This window comes from Triturus cristatus, chromosome 1_2 (assembly GCF_964204655.1).
Source record: "Triturus cristatus chromosome 1_2, aTriCri1.1, whole genome shotgun sequence".
Taxonomy (NCBI): Eukaryota; Metazoa; Chordata; class Amphibia; order Caudata; family Salamandridae; genus Triturus; species Triturus cristatus.
In genome coordinates, this window is record NC_140580.1 from 280,689,369 (window position 1) to 280,706,745 (window position 17,377).

Genomic DNA, 17,377 nt, shown 5'->3' on the forward strand with positions numbered 1-17,377 from the left:
GTTAAATCTTGGTGCTTCGAGGAGCAGGTTCTTCGTCTAAGGGCCTGATTCCGATCTTGTTGGGAAAGCATTGCAAATTACTTGGATCGGGAATGCTTTCCAACTGACTTGAACGCGTGCAGTCCGACCGAGCGAGTACGATGCAACTGCATTGTTATGGACTCGGCTCGCTCGGACTCCCATAGCACTCTATGGGAGCTTGTGTACCGATTCGCACACAGGCTCCCATAGAAAAAAGGGGTGGGTGGGGAAAAGCATACACCCTGTGGCGGGCACCCCATGTTGCCCGCCACACTGTGCATGCTAGGATCGTGGGGAACCATGCGCACCTCCGTGATCAAATCGAAAGGCACTGGGTGAAGGGGGGGCCTGCTATGGCCCCCCGAAGTCCGAATCCAACAGCTGTTTTGTCTCGATGAGACTGAGTTGATACAGCTGTCCGATTTGTGCATCGTACTCGCTCTGTAGGAAAGCGGCTCCATAGCGCATCACGATTCGGCTACAAACTTGTAGGACGAACAGGTTTGGGTTCATAAATGATTTGCACGGTGCGTACGGGATACTCGCATCGTACTTGGTCGTTCGGAATGGGGGATGATTAGGACGGAAAGATAAGCTCCGAATCGGATTTGCTCTTTACAAATTCTGTTTGGAGGCCTTCCTTACGAGATTGGAATTCGGCCCTAAGTTGTTTTTTGAAAGTTGTGCGTCGATCGATCAGATAGAACTAGGACACACACGCCGAAAAGCTGCTCGAAAGAGCCCAGACATTTAAATGGGGAATAAATGGAAAAGAAGAATTTTGAGAAGGAGGATAAATCAAATTGCCCTGATAAAGTCCCTATAAGGGATGAAACACATTGGCTGGGTCTGTTTTAAGTGTGATGGCTACTTAATAAAAAAGAACTTTATGGAAAAAGACACCAACGTCTGGAAATTAATTGAAAAATGAGATATGGAAAGTAATTGAAAACAAAAGAGTGACTACAGATACATGCAATTCGAATTGGAACGTTCAGTGTGAACAAGGAAATTAGGTTGCCCTCCTAATATTGGGAAAGAGTCTCCGGAAACATTACTTTATGCGTGGTGCAGGCAAGTTTAAAGATGTTTCTCTCTTTGATTAGAAGAAAATGTAGGTAACAGCAAGCTTAGCAAGATGTGGTCAAATTTTCTACTGCCCATGACCAGCCTTGCACTACATGAAGAGTTTCTTTCAGAGGGGCTAGATGCAGATTTGAAATTCCTACGAGCAAAGAGGCTCATTGGTGCAGTTTAGAGCCACTGCTAATTAGCCAATACACCACTTTGCTGTTCCTTATTTCTTTTAATTGTGTATCCTTTTTATGGTCTGGCTTGACAGCACTGCTGTCACCAGTCGATTTAGTGAGAACCACCAGGAGAGGAACTTTGGCTCCGCCCACACGTTGGGAGACAGTAGTACATGGTTTTATTGGGCAGTGATTGTGACCATCCATGCAAAAAGTGCTTGCCCTCCAATGGAAGACAGTAGTACATGGTTTTATTGGGCAGTGATTGTGAGCATCCATGCAAAAAGTGCTTGCCCTCCACTCAGCTGTGATCACGTTTATTTATCCAGCTGCTTGAGCTTAAATTTTCAAAGACACGGGCGCCAATGTAATTCCATTAAAGTGTCGCAGATAACTAGATAGTTTATGGCGTTTTTCTCTGGGAGCAGCACAGATCCGAAGAGGGCAGTCATTAACGAACATGGATTTTTAGGTCTGGATTGGAGGTGCAGTCATAACTAGATCTTTTGGTCGCAGTAACTCAAAGCCATTACCTCCTCGTCCAGTCTTCCTCGCCACAGTATTCACCAATGAGCCTCCGGCTCCACACAGAACTCCAAGTAACTTAAAAGAGCAGCGCTCTAGTCTCCCCTCCCTCCTCCAACATGGCCCCCAGTGGCTTCAGCCAAACCCATAAAGGGATACAAACCAGCCAGCCCGATCTGTTCTTTTTTTCTGCACTTCTCCGAGTGCTGCGTTGCCTGTGTTGACCGGTGGTGTCCTCAGGTGAGTGGGGCTGGGTTCCTGCTTTAGCGGTCCCGTTATGCCCTTGGGTATTTAGTTTGGGGGTGGTAGTTCGATTAAATGGTTGTGTTATACCTCCTGCTACTGCCTTTGACGCCGCTGGTCCTGCTCTAGCGGACTTTCAGCGGCGTTCGTCTTGTTTGTTTGTTGGCCTGTGTCGTTCGGTGAAACTGACGATCCCTCGTGGTCTGCTTCATTTCCCGGCCGCGCGTCCTGCTCAGCGGACGTAGCGCGGCCGGATGCCTTTGATCTGGGGGCCCGAGGCTCCCGGTCTCATTGCTTACCTGCTGTTCATGGCGCGTGTGCGTGCTGTGGGGGCGGGTGGCTCCCGTGGGCGTTTCTTTCACGGCTTCTTCGTGGGGTGTTCCTTGTTCACCTCTGCCTCGGTCCTCGCTGGCTGGGTGTGTGACCATGCGCGAGGCTGTTTCTCCTCCCTTTATGGTTGGTTGGTCTGGTTACGGGTTCTGGCTGGTTTGGTTACCTAGCAACCCCGGGGCCTTTTAAGCCAGGCGTGTTGTCTTCTCCTCTGCCTGTGTTCTCTTCGTGCGTTCACTGGTGTGTTGCTGTCATGGAGTGTGGTGATGTTCCTGATTCTGCTCCTGAGGCTTCTGGTTCTGGTGTCCAGATGCCGTCTATGGCTGTGTTACAGCAGCTGATCAATTCTGCTGTTGCTGCTGCTCTGCAAAGTCAGACGCCTGTTCCTCCTGCTAAGCGGGCTAAGGTGGAGGTAGCTGCGGCTGCTGATTCTGACGTTGAGGAGGATGTTGATGTCAGAGGTCGTTTTGTGCAGGGTGCCGACCTGAAGGAGGTGCTGGGTCACATTCGAGAGAACTTGGTGTTTCCTACTTCTGTGGTTCCTCTGGATGACGATCTCTTTGCGCAATACCAGCGTCCTGCGCCTGATTCTTTGCCTTTACACTCTTCGGTCTTGAAGGTCCTGGAGAATGAATGGAGAGATGTGGACAGAGGCTCCTTTCCACGCTTTTTGAGTAAGCGATACCCGCTGCAGGACTTTGATGTGAAATTCCCTTCTTCGGTGAAGGTTGATTCATTGTTGGCCAGCATGGTGTCTCATGGTACTGTGGTGTCTGAGGATTCTTCTCCTGCTGACCCGGTTGACCGTAAAGTGGATGGTGCGGTGAAACGCACTTTTGCGGCTGCTAATTTCTCTATCAGGGCGGCTGCCTATGCATCTTACACTATACAATCCTTGCTGAAGGATTTTCAGTCCCTGTCTGAATTGATGGACCAAGGGGAGGATGTTTCTTCTACCCTGGCGATGATGGAGCAACAGGTTCGGTTGCTTTCGGATGTCTCCTTTGACTCTTTAGGGGCTGCGGCTTCCGCAGCTGGGTCTTCGGTGGCTGCGAGGCGTCAGTTGTGGCTTCGTTCGTGGAAGGCTGATGCTGCGCAGAAAAATCTCCTGATGAAGATTCCTTTTTCTGGGGTTAAACTTTTTGGGTCACTGATGGATGACATGGTTAAGAAAACGGCGGAGGACCGTAAGCTACTGGCTCCTGAGCGAGCGGGTCACTTCCGTTCCTTTGGTTCTCAGAGAGCTTTTGGCCCTTCTCGGAGGGGTCGTGCTGGTCAGCCCTTTCGTGGGAGGGGGCGTGGCCGGGGTGCTCCTTCCTTTGGTAAGACCCGGTTCTCCGGTTCCTCTTCCTCCTCCACTCCTGCACCTAAGTCGTGACTGGATCGCTCCTGGTATGGGTCCGGTTGGGGGTCGCCTCCGTTTCTTCCTGGAGTCTTGGAGACGGTCTGTTTCGGACAAATGGGTGCTGCAGGTGGTTTCAGAGGGTTTGCGGATTGGGTTTATCCTGACTCCCCCAGACTGTTTCAGGGCTACTCCTTGTCCCAGAGATCCTGTGAGGAGATTGGCGCTTTTGGACGGCGTCAACTCACTGGTGGTCAAGGGTGCGGTGGTTCCTGTTCCCATCGATCAGTTGGGGCTGGGCGTGTATTCCATCCTGTTCCTGGTGTCGAAGCGCACAGGAGATCTTCGCCCTGTGATGGACCTGAAGTGGGTGAATACTTACATCCCTCACGAGAAGTTCAAGATGGTTTCCCTTCCGTTGATCCTTCCTCTGGTTTCTCAGGGCGACTTCCTTGCATCGATGGACTTGAGGGATGCTTATCTCCATGTCCCGGTTCATCCGGATTCCCAGAAGTTTCTCCGATTTTGCGTGATGGGTCAGCATTACCAATTCCAGGTACTGCCATTTGGACTCTGCTCTGCTCCCAGGGTCTTTACTAAGGTTCTGGCTCCTCTTATTGGCCTATTGCATGGGGAGGGCATTAGTGTGTTTCCTTATCTGGACGACATTTTAATTTCTGCTTCTTCTCTTCCCAAGGCGGAGTTGCATGTCAAGAGGGTGTGCCATGTCCTGGAACGTCATGGGTTCCTCGTGAATGTACCGAAGTCCTCCCTGGTTCCTGCACAGGAATTGACTTTCATTGGGGCTCTGTTCAGGACTCGGTTGGGTATGGTGTTCCTTCCTCCTCCCAGGATTCTGTCCCTGATGTCTGCTGTTCGTGCCCTGTTGGTGGGACTGTCTCATCCTGTGAGCCTATGGCTGAGGGTTCAGGGTCTGATGTCGGCGTCATTGTTGACGGTGCCGTGGGCTCGCCTTCACATGTACCCGGTGGTATCGCACATTTTGTCGCATTGGGACCCCTGTTCCCTAGATATGACTGTTTTGATTCCTATGTCGGAAGAGGTTCGGGTGGTCCTGGGTTGGTGGTTGGTCGAAGGTCATCTGTCCAGGGGCCGCCCTTTTCTGATTGTTCCCACCCGCGTGGTCACTACCGATGCCAGCCTGCTGGGGTGGGGTGCTACTCTGGGGGATTCAACGACTCAGGGGGTTTGGCCTCAGTCGGTGTTGTCATGTTCCTCCAACTACAAGGAGCTGAAAGCCGTCCTTCTGGGTTTGTTGGATTTCTCGAGTCTGGTTCAGGGTCACCATGTGCAGGTTCGAACGGACAATCAGGTTGTGATGTCCTATATAAACCATCAGGGAGGGTGCAGAGTTCGATCCCTCAGTTGCCTCGGCCGTCAGATTTGTGGTTGGGCGGAGTTGAATCTGGAGTCCCTGTCTGCCATTTATCTTCCTGGCACGGAGAACACTGTGGCGGATTGTCTGAGCCGGGTGTTTCCCTCCATGGGCTCTTTGTCCCTGACGCCTGTGATTTTCAGGAGGTTGCGACGGATGTTTGGTTGTCCGATTGTCGACCTCTTTGCTTCCCAGGACAATTTCAAGATCCGTTGCTATTGCACAATTATGCCTTGCCGGGATGCTTGGAGGGTGGATGCCCTGTCGTTCCCTTGGCCGAAGGGTCTCTTGTATGCCTTTCCTCCTGTTCCCCTGATTCCGGCGGTCTTGCAGAAGATCAAGAGGGAGGGATCCTTTGTGCTTCTCATTGCTCCGGGTTGGGTGCGTCGCCCTTGGTATCCCCTGTTGTTGGAATTGGCTGTGTCTCCGGGGTGGGCCTTGCCATTCAGTCCTTACCCTCTGTTGGGCCCTCCTCTTCCTCTGCCTGTGTTCCGGTCCTTGGGTCTGCGGGCCTGGCTCTTGAGAGGGATTCGTTGATGCGAACTGGCTGTTCCTTGGCTGTAGCTGGGGTCATTCAGCAGTCCAGGAGACCTTCTACCCTTAAGTCCTATGCTAAACACTGGGATAATTTTGTTTCTTGGTGTCTGGGTCGCGATCTGTCGGTGGATTCTTTGGATCCGGCTCGCGTTTTGGATTTTTTGAATGATGGGTTTGTGCTGGGCTTGGCCATTTCGACTCTTAGGGCTCAGTGGGCTGCGATTCAGGCGTTCCACGTCCTTCCTTTGGTTTCTGTTTCCCCTTTGGTTGCTAGACTTTTTAAGTCTCTGTCTTTCCAACGCCCCCGTCCTATTATGTGTCCTCCACCTTGGGACCTGCCTTTGGTTTTGCGCTCCTTGCAGTTGGCTCCGTTCGAGCCTTTGGAGTCGGTGGAGTTGAAGTTTTTGACACTCAAGGTGGTGTTTCTTGTGGCGATTGCTTCTGCCAGACGTATGGGGGAGCTGGGTGCATTCCTTCGTTCTGCTCCCTTTTTGTTGGTTTTGCCGGACAGGGTGGTGTTGCGCCCTCATCCTACGTTCATTCCTAAAGTGGGTTCTTATTTTCATAGGTCTTCTGAGGTGGTGCTTCCCTGTCTTTGTCCTGATCCTTCCTCGGATGAGGAATCCCTGTTGCACCTCTTGGATGTTCGGCGTGCTTTATTGATATATTTGTCGCGCACGTCTTCGTTTTGCAAAGTGGACAACTTGTTTGTCAATTATGGTCTGTCACGTCAGGGTCTGAAACCCTCCCTCTCGACGATCAGTCGCTGGATTAAGGAGGCCATTTTGTTGGCGTATGCTTCGGTTGCTGAAGTTCCCTCCCTTCCTGTTCAGGGGCGTTCCACCCGCTCTGTTGCTGTGTCTTGGGCCTCCTTCAAAGGGGTGTCCATGGAGGATGTTTGCCGGGCTGCTACTTGGTCTTCACCTCATACGTTCATGTCCCATTACCGCCTCCAGGTTGGGGGTGGGGGTTCTGTTTCATTTGCATCTTCTGTGTTGACTGCGGGGATGCCTTGAGGGGTTGTATTTGATTGCTGTACCTCTGTATATTAAATCTGGTTTCACTGCACGTTGCTGTGGTCTTTTCCTTACATGAAGCTGATTGCTTTGGTATCGGCCCATTGGTGAATACTGTGGCGAGGAAGACTGGACGAGGAGGTAATGCCCGGATTACTTACCGGTAATCTTCATTACTCCGAGTCCTGGTCTTCCTCGCCACAGTATAGTTTCCCTTCCCTCCCGGCCCTGGTGGTGGCTTCATGTCTGCGGCTTTGATTATCAGATCGGGCTGGCTGGTTTGTATCCCTTTATGGGATTGGCTGAAGCCACTGGGGGCCATGTTGGAGGAGGGAGGGGAGACTAGAGCGCTGCTCTTTTAAGTTACTTGGAGTTCTGTGTGGAGCCGGAGGCTCATTGGTGAATACTGTGGCGAGGAAGACCAGGACTCGGAGTAATGAAGATTACCGGTAAGTAATCCGGGCATTAATACCTTTTCATTGTGCAAATAAAAATATTTTACTGTGATGTGCATTAAAACTATAAAGGGATTCAATACCTGCCCTAAGTATACCTGTGTGCTATAAATACGACCGTTATTATTTTATTTAAAACTTTTACTGCAAATAATATGTCCTCTACACTTAGGCTGTGTTTCTTTTTTTTTATCTTTGTGACATATGCTAGCAAGAAAATCAAAACAAAAATCCCATTGCTTCAACTTACTCCTTTTCAAATTAGAAAAGTACAGGTACTCAATACGTGACATAACCTAACATTTAAAGCGCAGTCAAAATGCACCTTGTTGTAAAACTAAAACATGCTTCTCAAACTTTCTATGTACGGCGGAATAAGGGGCGGGGCAGACAACTTCTGCTTTTCAGGGCTCCTCGCGTATTTTCACAACTCTACTGCCATTGCTGTGAGCGCTGCTCTGATGACATTATTTCCCTGTGAGACCGGGCAGTGGAAGGTGCTGGGAGACAACGAGATTACCAATATCGGGGCATAGCTGAAGGCAGCAGCCTCGCTAAGGCAGGGCAAAGATACCCTCAGCGCCTCGAGGAGGAAAGCGAAACCTCTCACAGTTTCGGCATACTCCCTTCACCTCAGCGGGCGCACCGCTGCTCTGAGGCGAATTGCGAATTACTTGCAATGCCGTCGTACACTGTGACCGTGGCGACTGGAAGCCAGTGGTTTGCAGGCACCGATGACTACGTTTACATCACGCTCATCGGCACCGAGAGAAGCAGTGAAAAAAACCTTCTCGATAAAGCGATGTACAACGATTTCGAAAGAGGAGCGGTAGGTGTTACTCAATTTACAGGCACATATTTCTGCATAGCAATGTCATTGTCGGTTGTTTCTCCCTGTTAATTTGATCGCGTGTCTGCCTCATAAATGGGATAAAATATTTTAGAGAGCAAGTCAATTTGATGCCTAGCCTACACAAAGTACCCTTACGACGTTTATAGAAGAGGCGTGGTTTGTGTAACTGAGGGTGTGGCTGTAAAAATGTGAACACATTCATAAATTAATCCTTGCCCCGTAAAGAAATACTAATATCAGGAACCATACTAATATCAGGAACCAACAGCGAGCGTTATATAGCACATTTATCCCGGACAACATGACATTGGTGACAGGTCTCAAGTTTCCTAGTTCTGTGATTGATTGAGTAGCCGTTCAAGAGAGAGACTTTACTATGAATGCTGGTATTTGTAGTCCTATACAATCAGGGTACAAGTCCTAAGAAATATAGTGGATGGAGTCGGACTAACCAAGTTAGGCAGTATGCAAGTGACATCATGGTGCGTGATGAGATCTGAGCGTGTTACATCACATCGCATGTGGCATCACAGGAAATGGTATCACAGCTCATTACTTCACAGGAAGTGATGCCGCAAGAAGTGACATTAGATCTTAAGACCTCACATCAATGTTTAGCAGGTCTATCATGAGTACATTTGAGCCCATTAGGAGAATTAACAAGTGAGATTTTGCGTAGTGGTTGTGCCAAAAAAAGTGACTCAAACCTGATTCAAAATCTGGGCTTCAATTTATACATTTATGTTTTTTAAAGCTCTGCCACAAAGAAATTGGCAATCGGGAGAAACGTGAAGGTGAGTTTGTTCTGCTTAATCTGTTGCAAAGTCTGCATTTTAAAATACCTTATGGGGTTAAGGCACCTGCTGCAGAGTTCTGGGTGTGCCCAGTAAATCTCAGGAAATAATTATAATGGTGAGATCTCTGGAGGTTAACACATTATCTGGAGAGATCTGTTTTGTCTAGTCTCAGTTTTGAATCAAAGTAGCATAGTGGATAAATGTGTCTTCTGCAGAGCACATCATGTAGCATGCATATGACAGATTTCGATTTTATGCAGATAGGTTTTATAAGTGTGTTACTGCTGTTAACACACACAGCCTTTTGTTACTTGCAGTTCATATATTGTAATCCTTCTAATATAGCACAGTGAGCTATGCAGGGCACGGGGATCCTACATCTTGTATCCTTTACTGTTTTATGTAACACATTCTGTACATTGATTTACACACATATTATTTGTCAATGTACATTGTGTACGTGTGATGTAAGGTGCTCTGACATCGTGCATTGGGATGAGTAGCGCTATAAAAGAAATAAAACAAAATTGTGATATTTAAAATATTTGTGTAATACTGGGACAGGCCAGCACGTCTGACCTTCTTACTGTGCATGCATATGTCTTATATGCAGGGACTGAACAAAGTCAAAACCATGCCACTCTTAAGTACTTGTGAAGTAATAACAAGCATTGTGCCTTTGTCCCTTCCATTCGATTAGCATAGGTGTGAGGCTCCAGGTAGCTCCAGGCCAGGATACTCGAACACCGGAGGCCTAATGGCTTCTTACCTTGGCCTTTGTTTTGGGCCCAGCTCAAATTTAAAATAATAAAGCCCACCCCTGCGCATTGCTGCTCTGAACAGAAGCAGACAATGTCAAGGCACTGCTTAATCAGTCAGTACAGCATATTTCAGTGGGGCCTAACTTCTTGGCAGAAATGACCGCGTCCAGCATGTAAAAATAGTGGGTGGATGCCATCTACCCGCGTGTACCCCCGACATCTGCCCTGTATATTTTCCATTATAATTTCAGGACTGATAGTGTCAAAGTGAAAAAATAAATTATATGCTTATGCATAGACATGAGAAACTGACCTTGCTGGGCTGACTGCGAGACAGCGATTTGTTAAACTGCAACAAATAAGTGGCACATATTAAGTTTGAAACGTCACTAATAAGCTGTTTGGGCAACAGCTTGTACAACACATCTAAAATTATTAACTTTAGACAAATAGACAATGCAACTTCGGGAAAGGCTTGTCTGCTATTTTACTGTGGATACTCTACGGATACTCTATCTTTTCTTTATAACTGTAGGTAAGACAATGTCTAAAGAAAAGTTAGCATATGACACATGGTTTTGAGAAATATCAAAGGCCTATCCGCGCAGGAGGCATCCGGGGCCAGGACAGTGACCAGATTGAGGGCCCAAATTACCTCAGAACATGGACTGGCATCAAGAGTCTCAACTACCCTAACATTTGAAGAATAGTTTTTTAATAAATATTTCACTTTATGAATGCATTAAATAATCTTTAACATACAACATGCTATTTCCATGCTTTGGGGACAAGGCGTTCGAACCACCACATTCCTACCCCTGCAAACCATATTTTTTTCATGGCATTGCGTGGAAAGTCATAGCTACGTTATACCTGGCACTACATTCCTAATCTTACTCATCCAAAAAGACTATTGGCGCCAAATGGGAGACGGATCAACACACCAATCTGATGGAAAAGCAGTAGATATGGGCCAAACAATATGTGTGAGGAGGTCTCTAGGAACCCAAGGTTCAGATACACGCAATTTATTTCTTCCACCGGACCTACCTGACTCCCAAACGTATCCATGTTTGCAGGGGTGTCCTCGCTGCTGTATGCCAGACACCGGTTTTTAGGTCGAGCGTACAGCACTTGCACTGCGGCGATCTATTGCATGTACTTGTGGGGTCTGACTCCGCCCACGCTTTTGGATTGGCTTTTGTATGTGTTATGTAAAAATTTGAGCCGGCTAATGGTGGGTGTATGTTCCACCTTTTTTCAAAAGTTCACTCCCATGGCGTATTGCCCCGGAAGTGAGCAGCGGCGCGCACGGTGGAGGCAGGAATCGTGCTTTGCCCCAACAGTTTTTTTTTTTTGTTTCTCAATTGGAGCTTTGCACTTCTACTTTTTCGCTTGTGATGTGACGAAGTCCGTACTACTGATGTTCGGCCATTTCGAACAGGCGCAGGCTCAAAAATGTAATTTCCTTTCAGAGCAGCTGGGTGAGTCTGACGGGAAGCATCGCTTCCGCGCGCCGGTGCAGAGATGTATTGCGGCAACGCGTTGCTTGCTTGCGTTTGTCACAGGAACAGACATACAGCTCGCGTCTAGAGTGAGAAACACGGCAAACGGTCCTTCTCACACACTGCACCAGCGCGTGAGCGTGCCCCTCATGCACGGTAGTCACACACTTTTTGGAAGTTCTCGGTGCTTGCACACGGCTGCATCTTTACATGACGGTTATGCCTGGAATGTGAGAAAGATGTGATCACAATCTCAATTGCAGGTGAGGTACACAGTATAGCTTACCATGGACCACGACACAAGGGTGTTGCAGTAGGTGTACGTGTAGCAGCCCTGCCAAGTGCAACATCACATGTTCGCCTAACTCATTTTTCTGCCTCCGGTCGGTCTCGCCGCACCTCAGGAGCTGGTGGAAGAGAGTCAGCAGTAGGAGGTGTCACCGTTGCCTCTGGTGCCACCTAGCTTTGGCACTTTGTGGCTGCTGCCTCAGACCATGCACATTTCACTGGTGGTGTATCACAACTCCCCCGCCGCCTTTCAAATTGTGCTGGCAGGCATTCACTGGACCTGACCGTCATCAGTGCACAGATCGGAATGTGGTGCCATCACTTGGTCAAGGCCACATGGCCACCCCATTGTGTTCCCTCCAACTGGCCTGGTCTCATAGATTTGACACTCCCTACTAGTTGTTTTCCGTTGGGCCCTGGCACAGGTAAGTGCTGGGTCTCTTCCAGGCCTGGGCGTAGTTTGCGTAGTTCCGCTATGCGGAACTCTGTGAAGTGACAAAGAACTCAGCGGAGTACTGCAAGTGGCGGAGTGCAGTGCGAACTGGCATTTGAGCCGGTCTTCCTGCCGCTCGGGTTGTAATTCTACCCGAGCAGCATCTCGCGCTCGCGATCTTACTATTTGCGAGCGCGAGCAGGGAAAAATCTCTGCTGCACTATGCGTAGTGGAGTTTTCTGCACTCCGCGAGCTCCACGAAGCACGAAGTGCAGAAAACTCCGCGAACGGCGCAGAGTTTACCACCCAGGCCTAGTATCTTCCCACTTCCTGAGACACTGTAGGCTGAATGTATGAGCTCTGCATAATGGCCTATGCTGTGACACAGGGAGAGACACTGTGCCCCAAACAAGAGAGTGGTGTTCGAGGAAGGGACAGTTCTGCATCAAGATCTATGCACAGGTGAAGGACAAAGCTGCAGAAGCCTGCACTGCAGGCTGCAACTTCTGCTTCGACATGCGCAGGAGCTGATGTGGGACGAGCCATCGCTTATCCCACTGTGGACTTATCGAGGTCCGACCCACATACTATTTTTCCTGTCATTAAAGTAAACAGACAGGAGTTGAGGACTGTTACTAGCACTGTCTGTGACAGGGACAATCTGGAAAGGTGTGATTTTACATTGATGTGTCACAACGGAATCTGTGAGAAGAATTTACAACTCACAGTTGTTTCATTGTCCTTTAGCCTTGAAAAAGTCCAGGAGAATGAAACACGTGTCGGCTGCAGTGTTTTGGATTTCTTTACCTGTGACTTTGATTGTTGAATAAAAGAAGAACGTAAACTTCAGTGGATTGGATTTATTTCTTGCCAACAGCCTGTATACTCAAAACGAGTTGGACTCTAAAATACTGGGACTAGTGTGTGCTTAAATGCTTGTTTTCTCCTTGGCTCTTCCTAAACACTGATGGATTGTTTGAGCCCAGGCCCACCCTGCCTAGTGAGTGAGAGAGTGGCAAATTGTCATATAAGTAAGAATTTGCAAAGGAGACTTACAAATCCTGTACTGAATTTGTTACCTCTATGCATGCTGCAAATGTGTGCCCCTATCTTGTGAAGAGGTCCAGTAATTCATCTTTGGTTAATCATTAATCTGTACTTGAAACCTGTCTATCCTGTGCACATTTAGGAGTTGAAGGGATCATGTAGACTTACCTGGTCTTGAGAGCGTGGGAGACCTGATTACACTGAACTTATTCAAATACGGTGGACAGATGTGGTCTCACGTTGGAGTGGGCATAAAAGGTGGGAGACGTAGTCTTTCCTCAGTTAGGGATCAAAGGAACCTGCTATGAGGAGGGTTTTTGTAGATGCTGTGCCCACTCACATATTTTGCTTGTGACTTAGGTCTGCTGTGAGAACCTTGCTTGAATATGCAGACAGATTGGCAGTCTGTGGTTAGTGTCCAGAGACTGGAGTCATTTGGTTAATTTTTAACAGAGTTGCCAAATGTTTCACTCCCAAAATATTTGTGATCAGCAATTGATAATGCCAATGAGTCTTTTTATTTGAGTTGCACATTCAAAAGAGTGAATGCTACTCTAGTGTATTTGAATGCTTGTAAACATGGTTCTTTCCACAAACCTGGCACAATGAAAGTAGTGTACTAATTTGCCTAGGATTTGGCATGGGCATGCAGCATACCTTTAACAGTGACCCCAAAAAGAGCAGAACGAATTGCAGACACTGCTGCTGTAGTAACGTTTCATCATTTAAAGTGAGTAAATAACTTCAATATTATTTGTGCAAATCAGTCCACTATGATTAAGAGGACCAGCAGTTTCATAGGTACTAAGAAAGGAAATCCTCGCTCTCTCCATCCCTCAGCATCCCCTCCAGGGGTCGCATGCACTTTAATAACAAGACTTAGCAGCGGTGTGCATAGCACTAGTGTTTGTCGTATGTCAGATATACTCAAGGCCACTGGAATTATGTGTTTGTGCGGGCACGGCGTTTTTTGTATAATTAGGAATTTGGTGCATTAGCCACATAATCTATCATCTACTGTATAATCTGCAGATTCTAACAGAATTTTTTTTTTCTAGCTTAAACAGTCCAAAAGTTATTAAAAACGCAGCAACATGTGCTGCACAGTGGAATGCCTCTGCATAGGTTCACTGGTTAACTCTCTGTTGCTTATTTCTATATTTGGGAGATAAAACAACACTAATGATGCACAACCTATGCCCAGACACTGTTAACAAGTGTAACAAGCATTGGCAATGCCAATCGGTCTCACCATTAGGATCTTATATGTATTTAGCTATGCAGCACATTAGCGTGGGTGCTGAATCACTTTCGCAGTAGAATTCAGGGTAAGTGCGTATGAATAAGGAAGGCGCTTTTGGAGGCAGTAGAAGCCCTCTGCAGACATCAGCTGAAATGGCGAGTGTCGCGCTCCCCCTCTGCTAATGTGCTGCATAGCTAAATACATATAAGATCCCAATGGCGAGACCGATTGGCATTGCCAATGCTTGTTATATATACTGCGAACTCGACCCAAAGGTACTGCAGCGCTTCACATGAGCACCAGTTAGTTACATGGACACACATATGCATTTAGGCACTGAGAAGTTACGAAATTTATCCAGAATTAGAGGGTGTTGAGCCGATGCCGAGACTCAAACCTTAGTTCCTCAATACCAAAGTAGGCAGCTTCGGCTGTTGATGCCTTATCCTATCCCCCTGAAAAGGACGCCCACCAAATATGTAATTCAATTTTAGATTAATTTCCTCTTAATATTCCTTCTAATGTTAAATCAAATTTATCAATTTATATTCAAACTGTTTCTACTTTATCTCATGGCGTTTTCTGTATTATATAAAAAAAAGTCTATCTCAAGTTTCAACATTGATGTAATCTCAACATTTTAGAAAAATGTGCTTTCAACCTCTTTTTCTATTGATACATGGAAAGTTATTTGGCTTAATAGTATTTCTGGTTGGTTACCTGTTTCGCTCTATCAAACTAATTCATATATTTTATATAATTGTTTATGGACTCCACTATGTTTATTTCAAGCAAAACTCCTTCTGCCTTCAATTTGTTGGCACTGTAATTTACATACTGGTTTGTTGCAACATATGCTTTATGACTGTCCTATAGTTTTTAAATTTTGGACCCATGTTTGGGATGTACTTAATATTCATGATGATATCTCATTCAAACTGTTAATCTGCAAATCTGTTCTCTCACAAAAAGGAAATTAATTAGAAGGTAAACTTTTCAATTTTCTATTATCAGCAGCTTTTAAATCCATTACAGCATGTTGGAAAGACGTTTCATTATTATCTGTTCATGTTTGGTGGTCATGGGTTATCTTTACTAGAAGAGGAGCTCAATTATCTTTGAATGGCATTAATCATTATTCTATTTCTTATCATTCTTTTTGGAAACCTGTTGATATATATTTATCTTCTTAAATACATATTTATTCCAGTAGTTAATTATTACATTAATCTAGTCTTCATATTGTTGTAGCTTCATTTTATTCTCATCATTATATAGATTAATTTTTGCTCCTTTCGCTCCCATTTTTGTTTTTTTAAGGAATATTATGTTTAATGTATTTACCTATTGTAATTTAATGGCCATTCTTTCGTTATCTTTCAATTGTAATTGGTACCTTTTCGGTACTATTTTTTGTATTCTCTCTTGTTTAGTGCATATTATGAAAACTCAATAAAATATTTTGAAAAAAAAAATACAACACTCTTCCCTTCATTTAAAAAGTGTATAAGTTGCAGCATCATAGCAAGTTCTGAGATTCCTCGAAGCACTAACAGATGATAAGATAGACTTCACCTAATTTTCTAATCTCATACACTCTTTAACCTACTTTTTCTTGTAATGACACATTCTTTGCTATATAGTTATTGGCCCATTGCTTTCTCTGTTATGTAATTACATGCAGATGGGGCTCGCACTTTGTCTTTAGTTGTAGATGGAGTATAGCATGACACCCTTGCTGTGTTTTTGTTTTTTGGTTAATCAGGGTTGGATGTGAAAACAGCAACTTTCATACTTAATCCTGGACACTTAGCATACATCATTTCAGGACTTTAAGGAAGAAAGTGACGCCACAATAATTGGAAAATGAAACGTTTTAAGCAAATAGCGCATGTTGCTGTAAACCTTTATTTGTTAAGCATGAGGGAGCAGATAGCTTTGCTGAGGAAAGCAGTCTGCAGCCCCAGCCCAGTCACGGCAGCTGAAGAGGGCTGAGGGGGCTAAAGCCTTTTAAACCCTATAGGCGTTGCGCTCTTGGTTGACTGTATTCTGCCACTCACTCCAGAGTTTTACCTACTGTGCGTCAGACCTACCACCAAGGGTGACAAATATATTTGAAGGTTTACAGACCTGGCATTGGTACTCTGCGAATTGCAATGTCATGGAAGGCCTGCACGGGGATTGACCCAAGCGGTTGACTAAGAGACCCCTTGAAATGTGCCCGGGCAGAGACTGATGCAATTACCTTGGCTAGATTGCAGGGCGGTGAGGACCCAGTGGTGACTGCATGAGATGTCTGTGTAACAAAATTGGAGGCCATGAACGATGAGCGACTGCCATGAGTAGGGAACCAGAGGCATGCAGCAACAGAAGTTTGACTCCTGGGGGACCTGGCATAACTGGCATTGTGCCATAGGACTCCTGTTTCTAAGATACATTTTGAGTGATACGGATGAACAGCTCCTTCGTTCAATATGTCTGAATGCGGGTGGGGTTTGCTAAATTTCTGTGGTCAATGTGATTATATGCCCTTGGATTGCACACCTCAGTACCTTTTTTGTGCACAGTTGTACTACTAGTTTGGAATTTAGCAGTCTTACAACTCCAGCACATTTATTTCCTTTACGGGTACGTTACCCGGTTTGGCCGCTGTTATTTGTTTAACCTCTTCTGTGCCCATGACGAGATAGTCTCGTCATGGAGCACGGTCGCGCTGTGCCCATGACGAGACTATCTCGTCATGAACCCCACCCACTAATGAAACGCCCGGCACAGGAGGGGGAAAGGGCGTGGCACAGAAGGGGTTAAACGGCAATAAAAAAATGTAAACAAAAATTAATGTATTAAATAATTTAATTTATTGAGTTTATTAACGATCAAGACCAAATTATTTAATGTATGTTCCTGCGAGTGGATTACTTGGTTTTTATTGCTTAATAGAGAGGCATTTTTCTGTGACACTCGAGCACTGACGCAAAAAGGAGGAAGATGATTTAGAGAGTACTACACCACCCGAAAAGGGATTTGTTACCCATGAAGATACTGAAACAGGAGGCTATACTTCTTGCTGTGTAAGAGTCACAAAAGTTTGGAAAGCACAACCCTGATGAAGTCCATAGAGGACGAAATGCTTTGTCTGGGCTGACTGGAAAATTTTATGAAGTGAAAAATCAATTCTTAAGACTCCTGATAACTGAATCTCATTTTTTGTTCATCATTGTCATATTTGTAAACATTCAATTTTCTGAAATTGGCAAGGAAAAAAAACAATATAGTGGATTGTCCTTTTCTAATTTTTGTGGTGTAAATTAAGTACTTGTGGCTTCTAGGCAGTG

At 46.1% G+C, this 17,377-nt stretch overlaps 1 protein-coding gene across 4 annotated transcripts in view; it reads left to right on the forward strand.

Moving 5' to 3' along the window:
• LOC146867161 (polyunsaturated fatty acid 5-lipoxygenase-like) overlaps positions 1–17,377 on the forward strand; it is a 1,030,548-nt gene that overhangs the window by 259,211 nt on the left and 753,960 nt on the right. Inside the window, exon 1 of one of the 4 annotated variants that reach the window (XM_085603714.1) lies at positions 7,526–7,944. The exons of 2 other annotated variants lie outside the window; for them this stretch is intronic. In XM_085603714.1, the coding sequence (XP_085459840.1) occupies positions 7,795–7,944 (150 nt within the window). In that variant the 5' untranslated portion in view covers positions 7,526–7,794. Of the gene's footprint in view, positions 1–7,525; positions 7,945–8,649; positions 8,763–17,377 lie in introns of those variants that run through there. One more of the 4 variants, XM_085603718.1, reaches the window with a different exon arrangement.